The following is an 18,782-nucleotide window of genomic DNA, read 5'->3' as shown; positions in this document are numbered from 1 at the left end:
TTTCAAAAATACCCCATTCCTAGCTTCCAGGAGGTACAGGTGTCCTCACCAACCATGTCTCAGAGCTGCCTCCTAGGATAGCTGGGTGCTTGAAACCCTGTGAGAATGCAGCCAAGCCCATTTCAGGAGTACACACCTGTGGGATTTTGGGTGTCCAGGAGGCAGCAGTAAAGCTCCATAATATCACCACCATCTCCTGGAATCGTCAGAAGCCGGTACTGAAGTGTTTGTTTTATTTTTTTTTGACAATTTTATTAAAAACATTTTTTTGCAGCTAATTTTGTTTATGTGATGGGTGCTGGTAGGAAGGTCGACTTACCATTTGCATAAAAGGGCCACTTTAACAAACCAAAAGGGAGAAAATAAGAGAAGTTCATTGATCGGGTTTATAAACCTATTAAATCAGTTTCCTCTTTTCATCTATTTCTGTTTTCATTTGTGCAAACACCCTTTAGCATTTTACATATTCATCAATATACCCATTTCCATAGGGTTTCCAAAACTACACAATATAACTGTAAAGACTTTATGGAAAAAATGGGTCGAAGCACTTCCCTTCCTGAACCATACCAGGCCACATGCCCTCACATGAGGGAGGGGTACCTTGCTAGGGCTGTGACCCTCCTAGCAAAACACCTTGTCCCCAAGTTGATGAGAACAAGGGCCTCTTCCCCACAACACTGGTTGTGGGAGTACGGGACAATATCTGGTGGCTCTTTGTTACTGGGGATATCCAATTTCCGATAAGTCACCCCCTTACCCTTACAAATACCAGGCCACGGTTGTGGGAAAAAGGTCTTTGTCCTCATCACAAACACAAACAAAAATTCCCTTCTCACTTACTGGCCAGCCTTCACCAAAACCAAATTGACACTAACAGTTCACATTAAAAACAAGGGGTTTCGTTTGTACACATTTGCAAATGTATGTCTAAGTTTCAGTGACCACATCAAGACACCACAGTGTACTTCAGTACTAACTCTATAATTCTGAGAGCCTCCCAAGTTGAAGCACATATAGTAATGGATAGGTAAATGGTAGGTGTGTCTGGAGGGAGCCAACCCCTCCTTAAAGGTACAGGGATGCACAGGACACCCAGACAAGGGCACAATGGCATCTGCAGGTATCCAGTACATCCTTGCACCAATTCCCCAACTATTCAAACAAATGGCAACCACCCCAACCTATAACTAGCCTTTGCAGCAAGGAGCACATGGAAGAGGAATGCCTGTCAAAAACAAACAAACAAACAATTTCCCAGCTCACTTACCAGCCTGCAACAAAACTGAATTGACCCTGTCTAACAGTTCACGTTAAAAACAAGGGGTTTAGTTTGCACACATTTGCAAATGTGTAAGCTACAGTGGCCACATCAAGGCACCCCAGTGTACTGCAATCCTACCTCTATAATTTTGAGAGTCTCCCAAGTTGGAGCACATATAGTAATGGATGGATAAAGGGCAGGTGTGTCTGGAGGGAGCCCACTCCTCCTGAAAGGTACAGGGACACACGGGACACCCAGCAAGGGCACAATAGCTGCTGAAGGTGTCCACTGAATCCCCGCACCAATTCACCAACTATCCAAACACATGGAAACCACCCCAATCTATAACTAACCTTTGCAGCAAGAAGCAAATGGAATGGCAATGCATGTCAAAAACAAACAAAATTTGCCAGCCTGTAACAAAACCAAATTGACCCTGTCTAACAGTTTACATTAAAAACAAGGTGTTTACTTTTTGATATGCGTTGCCCTTCCATGTGCTCCTTGCTGGAAATTCTAGTTTATAGGTTGGAGTGGTTGCCATATGTTTGCTTTGTCCTCGTCGTCATAGAGGCAAGGTGCTTTGGGTTGGATTGAGGCTATTAGTCTAAAAAAGTATTTTTGCTTAGGAAACTTAGATTAGATTATGTTATTTTTAGGGGAGTGGAAGATCTACCAGTGCTTATCGATTTGGATACTAAAGAGTACAAATTGTAGAAATGGTGGTATAATGCTTCCAGTTCTCTCAGTTTTATGTTATGTGCCAGCCATTTTATTGTTTTGCTTTTATACGCTCCAACCACCCCCCATTTCTTTAATGAAATCTCCGTAATCGTCAAACACTATTCTTCTTTAGGCCACCTGCCAGTCAAGCTACCAGATTACAACAACCGGTTACGTGTTTTAGTGGCCACATATGTAACCTTCAGTCCAGACGGAACTGAGCTATTAGTCAACATGGGAGGAGAGCAGGTAAGGGTGTTTGTAAAAAAAGATAATTTTCATTTTTCAGTCTTTATTTATTTCAACTTTTCCTAATGTTTGAAATGGCATTGTTCCCTAGGTCTATCTGTTTGATTTAACGTTCAAGCAAAGACCTTGCACTTTTTTACTGCCTAAATCCCACCATAATTCTGGAGGTAAGTATGGATTTACACTTTTTCCAATATATACAATTAAAGATGTGTAGTTTTTTTCCTTTACGTGTGATATCCTGATGTAAATAAGAGGTTAACATACTCATTTTAATATTTCTCTGCTTTTACCAGCACTGCATTCATTAACTACCTAAATACCAGCCTGTAATGCCCTTTCATGAAGCCATTTTTCAGATTTCAATGTTGTGATAGTTTGACAATTAGTCTGTCATGCAACGCTGTACCTAAATGCATTTTTATATCATTTTTTTTCTGGTGTAGTGATCAGCCTCCGGACACCGTTGATGGCTGATCACTACACCGGCCCGCTGCCAGTGTCATGTGATCACTGTGACCAATCACAGCAGATCACATGACAGTTGTAAACAATGAATGGTTTCCTTTCATGCCATTAATTGCTTACAACTGTGTTGTTAGTTATGACTGGTCACAGTGGTCTCATGGTACAGACAGGGCCAATCACAACTCATCTGTACCATGTGATCAGCTGTGGCCAATCACAGCTGATCACAATAACTACTGAAACAATCCGTTTCATTCAGTAAAAATGGTTGTTTATACCAGTGAAATTCACTGGTATAAGCAATCATAATGTGTAAAAAAAAGAAAAAAAAATCCTGATCACTTGCCCAGAGTAGTACACTGTTACTATGGTAACATTGTATTGCTCTGGTCAAAGGAGTAAAAAAAAAAAATCATACATTTTTTTGAAAAAAGTCACTGAGAGCCCTGGGTCCCGTTCTAACGATTGCAACCCGGGACTCCCAATTCCTGGTCATATGATCACTGTGATAGCCTCTGATTGGCTATCACAGTGATCCGTTACTGTGAAGTCCGCCCCCCTTGGTTTTTTATTCTCTCTGAATGGAGGAGAGAGATGCATTGTATCTCATTGTATCTCTCTCTCTCCTTGCATAGAGAAAAAAACAAGGTTTGATTTAGTGCAGTGCCAGGGTTAGTGTTTGGGTCAGGGTCAAAGGTCAGGATTTTTTTTTTTTTTTAAATTGGTATCAGTGTCTGTTAGTGTGTTTTAGGTAACAAAACAAAAAACAAAATGCGCACTATTGATTCTGAGCTGTAGTACAGGTACAAACAACAAATAACATACATATATATGGTATCGCTGCGATCGTCAAGAGCTGGAAAATTAATTTTTGGTTGTTCTTTGGTGGTAGGTTATGGTAGTAACAAGAAACACACAGCTAAATTTAAAAAAATTATTTTTTTTTACTATTTTGGGCCAGTTTTCCTTTGATAAAATAAAAATAAGGAGATAGCCATTACCATTTACCACCAAATGAAAGCCCAATTTGTCCTGAAAAAAACAAAGTATAATTCACCTGGATGTACAAAGTAGTTGTGATTGATATGTACGGTTTACGAACACATGTCAAAGTTGTAAAATTTAAGATTTGTTTTTCCCTTAGGCATGAAGGGGTTAAAATAAAGACTACCTATTTCTGAAAAGCGGTAATTTGGGAGGTATTTGTACTGTCTTGGTGTTTTTGGGCCTCGAAATGAGAATGGCCGTCAGTACATCAGGATTTAGCAATTTTCAGATATATATCGTGGTTTGTTGACATTTTAGCCTAAATTTTTGTTGAAAGATTATTTATTTGCAAAATTTTATGACCGAAACAAAGAAAAACTTTTTTTTTTTTTTAATCAAAATTTTAGTTTCTAGCGGAAAAAAAAACCATAGTGTTGATTAAATACCAGTAAAAATAAATCTCTATTTGTATGAAGAAAATGCTAAAAATTTCATATGGGTTCAGTGTTGCATGACTGCACAATTGTCATTCAAAGTGCGACAGCGCTGCAAGCTAAAAATTGGCCTATGCAGGAAGGGAGTAAAAGTGCCCGGTATTTAGGTGGTTAACAAACACCTTGTCTTCTAGTGCAGCTCCTTAGGAGTATATGGAGGTTGTAGTGAGCATAAACAGGAAATTTCATTCACAGCAGAACATTGGTTATGACAGTTAGACCATGGTGAAGATCTACCCATCAGGGACATGCAGAGTAGTAAAGGCCCAGGAGAGATCACTGCACCTAAAACAAAAAATAGGTATAGTTTCACTTGAATGTGTCAGATTGTGTAAGGTAGTAGGTGTAGTAGATTTATTTGTACTATTGTGTTTATCTGTGAATTTTGTGCTTTCAGAAGTTCAGAATGGAAAAACCACAAGCAATGGACTTAGTTTCTACAGTAATGGTTTGCGTGTCAATGATGCCAAGACTGTTGTGGGGTAGGAGCATCTCTTATGAAACTTTTTATATATGCAGTCTTTTGCCTAAAGTGAAAGTCAAGGTGCCATAATAAATTCATTGCACAGTAGTGAAATCTCCAGCACATACATAAAAAACTTAATAAGGATAAATAATACCAAGAAACCCTTTTAAAATCTATTTTAAAGATTAAAAGATTCATCTAAGGAGGAGGTATCACTGCAGAAGTTGAGCTTGATAACGTGACATATTCTAGAGGGATTTTTCTGTACGTTATTCCAGTGGCATAGAACTGAGAGGGACTAACTTATCAATCAGCTTCTGCAGGCTGAGGGAAAGGGGTAGAGGTGCTAGTGTCAGTGAAAATTTCTTCCTCCAGTGCACACTGCAGGTTGTTGCAGCATTGGACATGATAGAACTGCTGCTACTTTATTGTGATGTCACCATTACAGCCCAAAGAAGGGTTAAAAGTAATGCTTGCACAGGTGACCCCTTATACCAAAATACCATCAAGTGCCATAAAAACATTTTATTTAAGCAACAAAAAAAGTTACATCTGTATCATATAAGAAAAGAATAAAAACACATAGGGATGTATTTATAAAACAGTGAATGTGAATTAATCAGTTATTTACCGCAGGTGCAATCTCCTGGTACATGTGTGTTTTTATCCACTTCAACCCCAAGCTAATTCTGATATTCCTCTCCAACATGTAAAAGTCAGTATTTTTTGCTAGAAAATTACTTAGAACCCCCAAACATTATATATACACTATATTGCCAAAAGTACTGGGACGCTTACCTTTACATACACATGAACTTTATTGGCATCCCAGTGTTAGTCCGTAGGTTTCAATATTGTGTTGGCCCACCCTTTGCAGCTATAACATCTTCAACTCTTCTGGGAAGGCTGTCCACAAGGTTTAGGAGTGTGTCTGTGCGAATGTTTCCAGAAGCACATTGTGAGGCACTGATGTCGGATGAGAAGGCCTGGCTCGCTGTCTCCGCTCTAATTCATCCCAAAGGTGTTCTGTCTGGTTGAGGTCAGGACTCTGTGCAGGCCAGTCAAGTTCCTCCACCTCAAACTCACTCATCCATGTATTTATGGACCTTGCTTTGTGTACTGGTGTGCAGCCATGTTCGAAAAGGAAGGGGCCATCCCCAAACTGTTCCCATAAAGCTGGGAGCATCAAATTGTCCAAAATGTCTTGCTCTGCTGACGCCTTAAGAGTTCTCTTGACTGGAACTAAGGGGCCAAGCTCAACCCCTGAAATACAGTTGTGCGCAAAAGTCTGCATACCCTGGCAAACATTGTGAAATTTTGGCATTAATATTGAAAATATGATTGATCATGCCAAAATGCTCTTTTATTGAAGGATGATGATCATATGAAGCCATTTATTATCAAATAGTTGTTTGGCTCCTTTTTAAATCATAATGATAACGGAAATCACCCAAATGGCCATGATGAAAAGTTTACCTAAAATGTTTGGCCTTGGTACAGACACAAGATGACACACATGGGTTAAAATGCCAATTAGAGGTTAATGTCCCACATCTGTGGCTTTTTAAATTGCAATTCGTGTCAGTGTATAAATAGTCAATGAGTTTGTTAGCTTTTACGTGGAAGCACTGACTAGGCTAGATACTGAGCCATGGGGATCAGAAAAGAACTGTCAAAAGTTCTGCGTAACAAGGTAATGGAACTTTATAAAGATGGAAAAAGACATAAAAAGATGTCCAAAGCCTTGAATATGCCAATCCGTACTGTTAAATCATTAAGAAGTGGAAAGTTTGGGGATCTCTTGATACCAAGCCAAGTACAGGTAGACCAAGTAAGATTGCAGTCACAACTGCCAGAAGAATTGTTCGGGATACAAAGGGAAACCCATAGGTAACCACAAGAAAACTACAGGCTGCTCTGGAACAAGACAGTGTGGTTGAAGAAGCACAATATGATGACACTTCAACAAAAATGAGCTGCATGGTCGAGGTGCCAGAAAGAAGCCTTTACTGCATCAATGACACAAAAAGGCCTGCTTAGGCATGTCAAGGTGTTGTCAGGCATATTGTAACTGGGCTTTTTTGTGGCATTGGTGCAGTAAAAACTTCTTTCTGGCACCTTGACCAAACAGCTCATTTTTGTTCAGAGAACAAAAAGAGAACCCGTGGTTACTGCAGTCTGCCTGCACATAGCCACACAGTCTCAGCTGGTTCATGAATATTCCTGAGGTAGTTCTCTTTTAAGGTGAAATTTAATTCTCATTCCACTATTCTTTCCCCTAACATGGTGTCTGGGCTTGTTTCATATAAACCCAATAGTGCAACAAAGTATTTCCTCCTCTCCTTTTCAATTTCTTTTTCCTACAAAAAACTGAAAAACCCTGACAAACAATAGCTTTACCTCTAAGTAGTTCTTGGTACTCTATTCCCTTGCGGAGGATTGTATTAAAAACAGGTCTACTTGTTTCTCCCTGTCAGGTTCCAGTGTACAGGCCCAAGTCTTTTTTACCCCTCTAAATCAGGGGTTTATAAGCATCCATGGAAAATCAAAGGATCAAACTCTGCAGTTAAATTGGCCACCACATGAAGGTCTGACTCCCCCAGCTGCATCTGAGGTGGGTGGATGCCCGCTGAGATTTAGCAAACTCGTTGCAGAGCCTTCTTGGTATCTTTTGGAATAAGGGATGCATTACACATTTCTATCTTACCGGTTTATCAAAGATTTTTTTTTTTTTGCTTTGACCTTACTTTAGCTCTGAGATTGTTCACAAAGGTCCTTGCACCAGCTTTGGGTCTTCTTTGTTTATGAGGTGTCGCAGTCATCAGATACTTGGACGATGTGTTGCTTTGCGTTCAGACCTCTCTGGCCTTGAACTCCAATATGTCAATCACACTGTGGACCTTGGAGGACTTTCGATGGATCTTGAACATGGAAAAGTCATCTCTTATTCATCATACAACTTGGAGTACTTGGGCCTTCTCCTTCAGGTTAAGCAGTTTTTGCCCTAGGAAAAGTTGAGGAAACTGCAGTGTTGCCCGTAAGTGCTGAGACTAATTGTATCCACCTTTTTGAAGTAGTTCCAGTTGGTCAATGGAGGTAGAGTCTTCCTGTCGTTGGAAGAATTTTAATGTTCCAGCGATCTCTGTGGGGCACATTTCACATGGAGAACTGGCAGGTAGATTTTGTCAGCTGGACCCGGGAGAATTGGCAGTTCATTGGGAGGGCTTCCAGGATATACTGTATGTCCACAATGTTAGCTGTCAGATGAGGATTTGCTAGCTTCTTGGTTTAACAATAAACTGGACAGATTTGTCTCCTGTTGTCTCTGTGGGACCGCTCATGCCCTGGTGGCGTCGCAGGATCTATATGTCCTGATCTATATCTTTCCCTCGTCTGCTGATAAGAATCAAGGTGGAGGGTATTGCAGTTATTCTTGTAGCTCAAGATTTGGTCTCGGAGAGTGCGGTACACTAAAGTCGTTTATCTGTTAGCCAGCATTTTGTGACCAGATTGGCCAGACTGATTAACCCAAGGAGCGATCTTCCGCCCTGCTTCTTGTTCACTTTCTCAGACAGATTTGAAACCCTGGTTCTCAGTAGTAGCACTTTAGGCTGACCATGTCTATGGTTTATGTATCTCGGAGAGTGTGGTAAGCCAACCTTGTTGATCTGTTAGCCAGCACTCAATGGCCCCCTACCAGTTTGACCAAATTGGTTATCCCAAGGACTGATTCCCCCCCTTCCCCATCTTGTTGCTATCTTGGACAGCCTGGTTGTTCAAACCCTGGTTCTTGATGATAGCACTTTGGACTCCGCTATCCTGACCATGCTTAATATTTGTGTATTTACTTTTTGCAAGGTGTATCATTGCACATGGAGGTCTTATTTTCACTGGTGTGAGTTTCTGGGGGTTTCCCCACATGCCTTTGGATGGTCCATGTTGTTTCTTTTCATTTAATTAGGGTAGAAAAACAATTTCATTAAAGGTTAAATATCTGCCCTGTCTGTTCTTTTTCAATAGTTGAGGAAAGTGGAAAGATAGCGCTGGACCTGTATATTTATTTTATTGGTATTGTTATCTTAAGGGATATCTTAAGGTATTAATGTTGGTGTTAATGATCTGATTCCTAGGCAGGTGGCTTCTACACCCCCTGGAGGATCTCCCTAGTCTCCTTTGGCTTGTAGTGTAATGTAAGAAGAGTTGAAATTGAAGCGCCACACTACTGCTAAGAGGTCCAGATACAACTTTATTCAATTAAAGGTCAGGGGTATAATTCAGGAAGTATCCAACACGTTTCAGGGTTCTAAGTACCCCCTTCATCAGGGCTTGACTGACAAACTGAACAAACCAGAAGTGATCTGGACTTACAATGGTATTTACTCCGGAGTGAATAGAAAGCACAGTCCTGATCAGCAGCTTGTTTGGCAGCCTGGCAATAGAGAAAATAGGATGTTTGTACTCACAATAAAATCTCTTTCTTGGAGTCCAATGAGGGATATCACTTTCTGCCCTCATATGCTATCATTCTCTCTTTTGGACTTGTTGTTGAAATGGAGCAGGTGGGAGGGGTGAGTTATACCCTGAAGGGAGCTGGCCTTCAGTTTTCTATGTAGAATATGTTTATTACTCCTGTAGGTTTCCTAATATCGTCAAGCTGTGTCCGTTGATGGACTCTAAAAAAGATTTTATGGTGAGTACTAAAATCATAATATAACCTTAAGTCCAAATGACTGCACCAGTAAGTAAAATGGGAAGTAAAGGAGAAAAACCCAAACCAAAAATCCTCCAATCATTGGAGAAAAGGTGCCCTCATGTAGAAAATAGCAAAGCTTTAACCGGATTGAGAGATTCCAAGTCGGGTGCAATTCGAAGATAATCAAAATTTGTAGCAGAGGAGAGAAATCCGGAAGGACAGACAAAAATACTCTGCTTTTATTTGGGAAAGGAGAGTGAAATATAAATACATGCAACTAATCATAAAAAGAAGAGCGTCCACTGGTTTTTACACAAGAAATGCTCCTTAAGAGACACTTGACATGCTGCGCAGTTTAGCAGTTACTTTCACAGAACAATGAATGCTCTGTATCCCCAGTCCACTCTTTTTATATAGGCCACTACTTCTGGTAATGGTGGCGGAATATGTATATTGGGGCTGAAAATGCATAATCACAATTTCTGCATATATACAATATATAATGTGCCACCTCTTGTTATATTGTGTTCGTGGGTTTGAGCATGGAGCTCATCATGTGTAGGTGGAAAAATTAAATATCAACTGTTATTGCAACATAGCAATTGCCTTGACATAAACTCTCTGTTTTTTTTTAGTTTTTCCTATCTACATCCAGTATTTTGCCAGTAAAATTACTTTGTCTTTTTTTCTGCCTGCATATTCAGTTTATACGTATATTACCATAGGACCATTTGTTTGTGACATTTTTTCTACTCTCCGTACTTAGGACAACAAATGAGCTGCCGCCACATCTAGAAAAGGTGAAGCAAAAAGCTAATGATGCATTTGCACGACAACAGTGGAGCCAAGCAATTGAATTGTATAGCCAAGCCATGCAGAGGGCTCCTCGTAGTGCTATGTTATTTGGAAATCGGGCAGCAGCATATATGAAACGCAAGTGGTAAGTAAAGGAGATTCTTGTGTTTTCCGATATAGTGATTTGTATACGGGGCTTTTTCTCATACTTTTCCTGCTCTACCGTTAGGGATGGAGATCACTATGATGCTCTAAGAGACTGCCTTCAAGCACTAGCGCTGAATCCAGCCCATCTCAAAGCTCACTTTCGACTAGCCCGCTGCTTATTTGAGCTCCGCTATGTCTCTGAAGCACTGGATTGTTTGGAGGAGTTCAAAGTCAAGTTCCCAGAGCAGGCTCAAAGCAGTGCATGTGATGCACTTGACAGGGATATCAGGGTTGCCTTATTCTCCAAAAATGACAACCGTAAGCATGCTTTGCATCAGTATGTTTTTATTATGTTGTATATTATTTATATTATACACCAGTAATGTGTTCATTTACATTGTTTCATAATTCTACTTTTGTAGAACACATTTTTATTTTATTAGACTAGTTTCTTAAAGCATCTCAGATTCTACTCGGGCAGCCACAGGCGAACGTGAACATCCTAGAGAGGGAGCTTTTGTACCCAAGCCTCACGTAACTGCCTACTATTCAAGAGCATTGAATGGAATTCCCCTTTTACCTTAATAAAGCAAAGCATTCCTCTCATTTTAAAGTTAAAGGACAACATTTCATGAAAATAAAAATACAGTGGTCCTTTTTATTTATTTCCTTCACTCCAGAAGTAACCATAACTAGAGTCGAAAACCGAATGAAAACTCTTTTTGATAGTCAGATCGTTTGTTTTTATTGCATCATTAGTGTGTCAGCTGCAACACGCGATTTTTTGCGCTGCAATCAAAATCAATATGTTGGATTTAAAAAAATAAATAAATAAATAAACATCTGTTTAGATAAGTAGAGGATTTGCCCGTTGATCCCCTGCTGATCAGAACAGAGCATGCAGATGACAGATCTGTGTCCGCTCAATTTTATCAGAGCCCTCTCTTCTGTATGGAAGGTTGGGTTTAAACAGACAGCAGAGTCTGCTCTCCAATTCAGTCTGCCTAGACATAGGTGGTCAGATCCGGATTGGAAGTAGGTGGGTACAACTGGACACATAGGAGTTAATGGAGGGTCCAATCAGGTCTGCCTGAAAAACGTGACAGGCGAACATGATCGGACCCTTTGTATGAAAGAAGCCTAAGACTTTGTAGGTGCAAAATATTTTTATTGTGATACAAAAGGTAAAAATAGATGTGGTTTTTGCATTGGCTTTAACCCCAAGTTATTACTTGGTAGATCCACATTTTTGTTTTAATTACAGCTGTAAATCTTTTGGGATAAGGGTCCACCAGCTTTGCTCATCTGAAAAATTGCAACTTTGCCCTTTCTTGGGAATGTTTATCTAGCTGTGTAAGGTTGGAAAGGGAATGTTGGTGAGCAGCAATAATTAAGTTTGCCACAGATGCTCATTTGGATTGAGGTCTGGGCTTTGACTAGACCACAAGAAATTTGGAAATGTGCTTTACTCCAGAGTACCTATGTGTGTTTTAAGAATCAATGTTTTGCTGTTAGGTACATTTCAGACTGCATAACATTTTTTTCTATATTTTTGCAGTCTTTCACATGCATTTGAATAGCTGGGTTATAGTTGTCCTATGATTTTATTTTCCCATCTCATCTGTGAATCTCTGCAGCTTCTTCAGAATCTGACACTGTTTGTTGGTGGATGGCCTTCTCAGGGAAGATCAACTGGTAGATCAGCAGTTGTGCCATATTCTTTGCATTTATATTGAATTTAGAGAAAATGTATATTCTTTTTAGTTATAGATATACAGTACGTGTCTAAATAATAAACACAAAAAAGGACATGACTTACTCTTTATTATAGATACTCATATTGCACTGTCAATTTACGAAGCACTTTACACATATATAGTGTACATTCACATCGGTCCTTGCCCTCAAAGAGCTTACAGTCTAAGGTCCCTAACTCACATTCATATATAAACAAATTAGGGCCAATTTAGACAGGATCCAATTAAACTACCAGCGTGTCTTTTGGACTGTGGGAGGAAACCCAAACAGGCACAAGGTGACCATGCAGACTCCAGGAAGGTAGTGCCATGGCTGGGCCCTTAATTTGTTGTGTCCCTTGCGGTCTCTGCTGGCTCCAGGCGTCCTTAAAATACTCCTCCATTGATGCTCTCATAACCCCTGCTGCCATAATCTTACCGTGCGACGGGAGTTATTAGAACTGAAGGAGTTGTCACTTGCGCTCATCAACAGTTCCTGACTAAGCCTATCTTTTCTCCCCAGCGCCTCCATTTTTAGAAGTCTTACTACAGCTTCTATGGATGAAACATGATCTATGAATGGATGGCAGGCGATTTTTGAAAGGTCCGCTCCCTCTATTCAAAGATCATGTTTCATTCATACAAGCTGTAGTGCCGGTTTCTTTGGATGGAGGAGCTGGACAGAATGGAGAAGCATAGTTGGGCACTCCTGAGGAGTGCAAATTACAGCTCCTTCAGTTCTATTTACCCCCCTCCCACCAGAAGATTTCAGTGGTGGGTTTAGGGGGGGGGGCATCGATGGAGAAGGTTCTCAAGGAAATCAGGAGCCAGCAGCACAGGGAACACCACACACTATTATTAGCAGTAGTGTCCCTTGTGCTGATTTTTGTTTGTTCTTTTTTATTTTTTATTTTGACTACACTTGGGCATATAATGTCATTTTTTAAAACCATTAGTATGCACTCTAACTTGTAATTATAGTATATAAGTAATTATAGTAAATACATAAGATATATACAACTGCTTTGCCAGAGCCTGCTATCTCAAAAGTTGAGAGAGAGACTAATAACACTGAGCTGTTGGCTTATCTACATACGTCTAACTGTAATACAATAACAAATACATTGAAAGATAAGTGTGTAAATGTATGTGTCATGTCCAGAATTATTTTAGGGTAAACACTGAAAACATAACTGAAAATATGTTTTTCCAGGTTATAGTGCTTTATACTGATAAATTCAACAGGATGAATATTCATGCAGACTATTTTACGAAAATCCATGTTTATTTTACCTTTTTGTTTTCTTTTATTCTTTTCCAGACCTGTTATGTGTTTTAGCTTTAACCTTTTCTCCTTATCATGCAGTCATTTGTCCTTATGTTTCTTCCACAGAGGACGATAAAAAAGGAGGCTCTGTCCGCCTCCGCTCAGGAGGCAGGAAGGATTCCCTCTCTGAGGACGAACTGCTGCTTAGAGAACGAAGCCTGGACTATAAGCACAGATACTGTGGCCATTGTAATACTACTACAGACATAAAGGAAGCCAGCTTCATGGGAAGGTAACCAAATTACTAGTTTTGTAAACTTTTGGCTGGGAAAACATATGCTTAGGCTCCATGTACACGGGACACTTCTGAACGATGGAAACTGACTGCTGGAAAACATAGGTTAAAAAAAGTCTGTTTAGCTGCATTTGCATACGCTTTTATGCGCGTTTATGAGCGTTTGCGTTTAGAAGCGTTTATTAAAGATAACCTCAGGAGACCTTCCAAAATGCCCAGAATGCACAGTAAAAAAATAACTATTTCATACATTTTGAGAGAAATAGAGAGAGCAGAAGCAGAGAGAGCAGTATGTGTTGAGATTAGCTGTCTTTTTTTTTTTGTGGTGTTTGGATGTGTTCTAGCTAATTTCTGTGCAAAACGTATTGCAGCAGTGTCTAACATATTTTCTTTCATGCGAAACCTCAAAGTATGGTGTACCGGGTTAATTTGAGTACCGGGAAAACGCTTTACATGCATTTTTCATGATGAAAAAAGGCTCTGGACAGCATCTGGAAATGGAAGAGTTAAAAAAAAATGTTCAAACGCTTATAAATGCGGTTAGCCACGTTTACAAGCATTTGGCGTTTGAAACGCTGATAAAATCTACTCCTGAACGCAAGTTTTCTGTGTTCAAAAAAACGACTGTAAACTCAACAGCCTGTTAACGATCATTGAACATGGACACATAGGAAAACATTAGGGAGAGTTCAGGGGCTGCTGAAAAAGAAGCAGAACAATTCCTAAACGTGAGTTTATCCTCTGCAGTGTACATGAGCACTTACTTTTGCTTTATGGAACAGTACGCTAGCTGCTGGCAGAGTCTGCAATAATACCTTTAGTTGCTCAAATTATTTATCATATTTACTCCAATTTATTGTCAATTGTTTATATTGTAGTTTAGGAAATGTAAATTTCCATTTTATGTAAGTAGCATTTCATGTCAGTCCCAGTCTTTTCCCATATCCCCAGATTGTCAAAGTCAAATCTTTTTATTTAGATCGTTTTTTTCCCCTTTCAGTGCCGCATTTTAATACGCAGAATAAAAAATAATGTTTGCATAAACCATTATTATAACTTTGAGATAAGATCAAGTCTGGTTAGGGTGGCTCAATATTAGCACAATGGCTCTGTTTTCAGAAAATATTCTGAATAATATTGCATATTCCTACCTGTGTGAGAGTTTATTTACAAGTGCAATAATTATTCAGAGTATTTGTTTGGGTTTTTTTTCTTTTTTGTAAATAGATTTCTTTGATTATTTGCCCTTTTATCTGTAGATTTTTTCCTTTCTTTTTCTTCATGGATGAGGTTACGTAGGACCTGATCATTCCCCAATGTGCACTTCTGCTACAACAGATCACTTTTAATGTAACTGCAACATTTTAAAAATGTTTAAAATAGAACCTGGAACTCAAGTGTTTGAATATTTACTATTGCTTCTGCAATCATTATTTTGGTTTACTGTTTTGTCATCATTGGATTTCTGAGTCTTTTCTTGTTTTGCAGTAATGCTCAGTACATAGTGAGTGGATCAGATGATGGGTCATTCTTCATCTGGGAAAAGGAGACTTGTGCCCTCATTAGGGTTTTGCAAGGAGATGAGTCTATAGTTAATTGTCTACAGCCACACCCAAGTTACTGTTTCCTAGCAACGAGCGGCATTGACCCTGTTGTGCGACTATGGAGCCCACGTCCTGAGGTGGGTAAAACATGATCTATTTATTTTGGAACATGCAGTGAAATATGGTAGATTGCATGGATAAATAATTTAGAAAATTACTATTAATATTTTTTATTTAACCACTTCAATACAGGGCACTTTTACCCCCTTCCTGCCAAGGCCAATTTTCAGCTTTCAGTGTTGTCGCACTTTGAATGACAATTGTGCGATCATGCAACACTGTACCCATGAACAAATGATAATTTTTTTTCACACAAATAGAGCTTTCTTTTGGTGGTATTTAATCACCACTGAGTTTATTTTTTGCTAAATAGACAAAAAAAAAAACCTGAATTTTTGGAAAAAAAAACAAATTTTTCTCCGTTTTTGTTATAAAATTTTGCAAATAAATAACATTTCTTTGGTGAAAATACCCCAAATTAGTGTATATTATTTAGTCTGTAGGAAAATTATAGAGTCCACAAACCATGGTATATATATCGGACAACTGATCAATCAATGTACTGACGGCCAATCTCGTTTCTTGAGGCCCGAAAAAGCCAGCATAGTACAAATACCCCCCAAATTACCCATTTTTGGAAAATAAACAGTCCAAGGTATTTAGTAAGAGGCATGGTGAGTTTTTTGGAGGTTGTAATTTTTTGTTACAATTTTTGGAAAATGTAGAATGCTGTACTGTCACCAGTCCAGTACAGCATGATTATATAACTGGTGTGGCGGTGATCAGGGACACAGGTAACAGTATTTTAAAAAAAAATAATAATAATTTAATTTTTTTTTTTTCAAATTTTTCCATTTTTTTTTAATTAAATTATTTTTTCTACTATTTTGTTTTTCAACACACTGTGACCAAAGCAATACAATGTTACCATAGTAACATTGAACTACTCTGGGCAAGTGATCAGGATTTTTTTTTTTTTACACGTTATGATTGCTAGCACCAAAGTATTTCATTGATATTTGCAGTCATTGTTATTGAATGAAACTGATTCATTCAGTCTTTTGTTGTGATTAGCTGTGATTGGGCAAAGCTCATCACATGATACAGACGGACTGTGATTGGCCCTGTCTGTACCATGTGACTGCTTTGATCAATCACAGCTAACAACACAATGTATACAATTGATGGCTTCCTGTCTTGCTATTCATTGTATACAAATCGACATGATCTGCTGTGATTGGTCACAGCAGTCACATGACACTGGCAATGGGCTGGTGTAGTGATATGTCATCATATCACAGCCAGTGACAGATCGCACCGCTGTGCGGCCACGTGAATGGCTGCTTTTGACAGGACATCTTATGCTGCCAATCTGCTATAGGCCAGGTGGGAAGGTGTTAAGGCACTGCTTTTTTTTTTTTCTCTATTTAATGCGATTATCATCTGCCTAACACTGATCTCAGCTTGCTACCCATTTGAGGTGTAAAAAAGAATAGTAATGCAATACTAGTCTCATGCCTCACCAAGAACTAGTGGAAACATTACTGCAATCATGGGTCATGCATTCTGTACTGTAAAAAAAAGAATACAATTCTTTTCTATTGTGGAGAAATAGTAAGATAAATATCCTAGTGTACATGTAATATGTAGATATTAAAAATATTATCATCAAGTATGGAAGTGCAGTGTGGAGCGCCGTGGTAGTTCATTGAAGCTTCCTGTCAGAATATGTGCTTGGCCATACATCCCGTACGGCAAGCAGATATTCTGACAGGTCTGTAGGAGACCTGCATGGCATTAACAATCTACTGATCCCTGGTGCAATGCTTCCCAGGCTCCTGCAAAAAATGTGCACTTATTATTTTTGCCAAAAAGGTGAACTTATCCTTTAAGAAAATAGCCTGGTCACATGGCCCGTCAGTCATGGGATGGGTCTCCTACTTATGGCACTTTTTTCCCCATTCAAAGCACACTTATCCATTTTGCCCAATCTTCCCCTTTTCCAGATGTAACCGTACCTCAAAATCCTTCCAAGGTGGATATGTGGCCTCCATTCATTGTTTAAATCTCAGTTAATCTCCATTGTACTGGTGGTTTATGCATGGTTGGAATTCTCCTTAAAGTGTACAAATAATTTTTGCTGTTAATTATTTTCATAATACTGTCCTTATTACAAACATTACTGTTTTTCTGTTTGCAGAGCGAAGGCCCTGACAAGCGAGTGGTGCAGGATATGGAGAGTGCCTGCCAAGCTAACCAGCGGAGAATGAATGCTGACCCACTAGAAGTAATGCTTCTGAACATGGGGTACAGAATTACAGGACTCAGTGGAGGGGGCCCAGCCTCTGGTGGTGGGGGATCAGATGATGAGGATTCTGCTGAAGGACAAGTGCAGTGTCGGCCCAGCTAACCCTGACAGGAGAAAGTGTGTAGGATATAGGGTGGATACCCTTTATTTAGAAATGCTTGACCATATTTTAATGGCCACTCATCTTGCTTTCAAAGCAGTCTGTGCAGAGCGACGTACCTCATAATGTCTAGGATAAAGAACATGGAGGCATAGAACCCACTCCTTCCACGCCACCACTGGATCAAAATGTCTGAACCAATGACTAGGCATCTGATCATGCTCAAAATCTAGAATAAATTGGATGCCGAATAATGCACACCTTATTTTCTGGAGTTTGGAATTTCATAGGTGTCAACATAATATAATGGATACTACTCAGATACAATAGTATCAACGTGTGCAACCTTGAGAATTTCTGGATGCCAACTAGTTTCTTGATTGGTGAACTGACTTTCCGGCATGAAAAGTGAAACTAGGATTGCTTTAGGCAACTCCATAAAATGTGGAAATAGCTGTGGCCAGACTAATTTACCTCACACATGATTTGTAGAATATGTGAGAAGTGAGGTGATTTTTATGATGGCCACTAAACAAATAAGGGCGGTTGTGTGGATATGTGCTTTTGTGATGCTATTTAAGTGTTTTTCTTTTTCAACATTTTACAATCTGGAAGGGTGATCTGTAGATGGCATCTCCAAAGTTAGCCAATATGAAGGCCTCTTTCATCGTTCCAGAATATGTAATAGACCCATCAAGTTGGTTTAAGAAATTAAGTTTGAAGAGTGCCTGCTGTGACTGATTAATGAGCCCTAACTTAATAAAGAGCTTGGTGCACACAGTACCAAATTCTCACCCTGTTTGTTTAACAACAGGAAAAAGCTGTCCTAGACCTGTGATTGACTCCAGTCAATTTGTAATTGATGTACATCTACAAATAAAAACTTTATTTCTGAGCAGAAGTTACAGGTTTTGTAAATTATACTGTTGTTTATTATAGACGCTCTTATAATTTTACATCTATTATAGTAGAATTTGAATGGAAACCTAAATATGCTGTGAACTGATCCATAATTCATAGCACTTAATTATATTTAGAAGCCTGTATACCAGAATACACAGCTCCCTTCATAGTAACCTATCACCAGTGAGATCTGCAATCCATCGTACACATCTCACTTGACAATATCCATTGAACCATGATATCTGCACCTTCATTGCACAAACCATGATATCTGCACAAACTG

The 18,782-nt window shown here is 39.2% G+C and overlaps 1 protein-coding gene across 3 annotated transcripts in view; it reads left to right on the top strand.

Annotated features, from left to right (window-relative positions):
- Positions 1–18,497, top strand: part of WDTC1 (WD and tetratricopeptide repeats 1) — a 60,915-nt gene extending 42,418 nt beyond the window's left edge. For all 3 annotated transcript variants that reach the window (XM_089686245.1, XM_089686247.1, XM_089686246.1), the window contains exons 9-16: positions 2,121–2,236; positions 2,328–2,403; positions 4,583–4,667; positions 10,111–10,284; positions 10,369–10,604; positions 13,416–13,581; positions 15,073–15,265; positions 17,389–18,497. In XM_089686245.1, coding sequence (XP_089542371.1) covers positions 2,121–2,236; positions 2,328–2,403; positions 4,583–4,667; positions 10,111–10,284; positions 10,369–10,604; positions 13,416–13,581; positions 15,073–15,265; positions 17,389–17,598 — 1,256 coding nt within the window. In that variant the 3' untranslated portion in view covers positions 17,599–18,497. The remainder of the gene's footprint in view (positions 1–2,120; positions 2,237–2,327; positions 2,404–4,582; positions 4,668–10,110; positions 10,285–10,368; positions 10,605–13,415; positions 13,582–15,072; positions 15,266–17,388) is intronic.
- The last annotated feature ends 285 nt before the right edge of the window (positions 18,498–18,782 follow it).

This window comes from Staurois parvus, unplaced genomic scaffold (assembly GCF_062004578.1).
Source record: "Staurois parvus isolate SC_StPar_1 unplaced genomic scaffold, SC_StPar_1.0 ptg000394l, whole genome shotgun sequence".
In the NCBI taxonomy this organism is placed as follows: domain Eukaryota; kingdom Metazoa; phylum Chordata; class Amphibia; order Anura; family Ranidae; genus Staurois; species Staurois parvus.
Note: the sequence above shows the minus strand (reverse complement) of the source record. Positions and strands in the feature narration are given on the sequence as shown.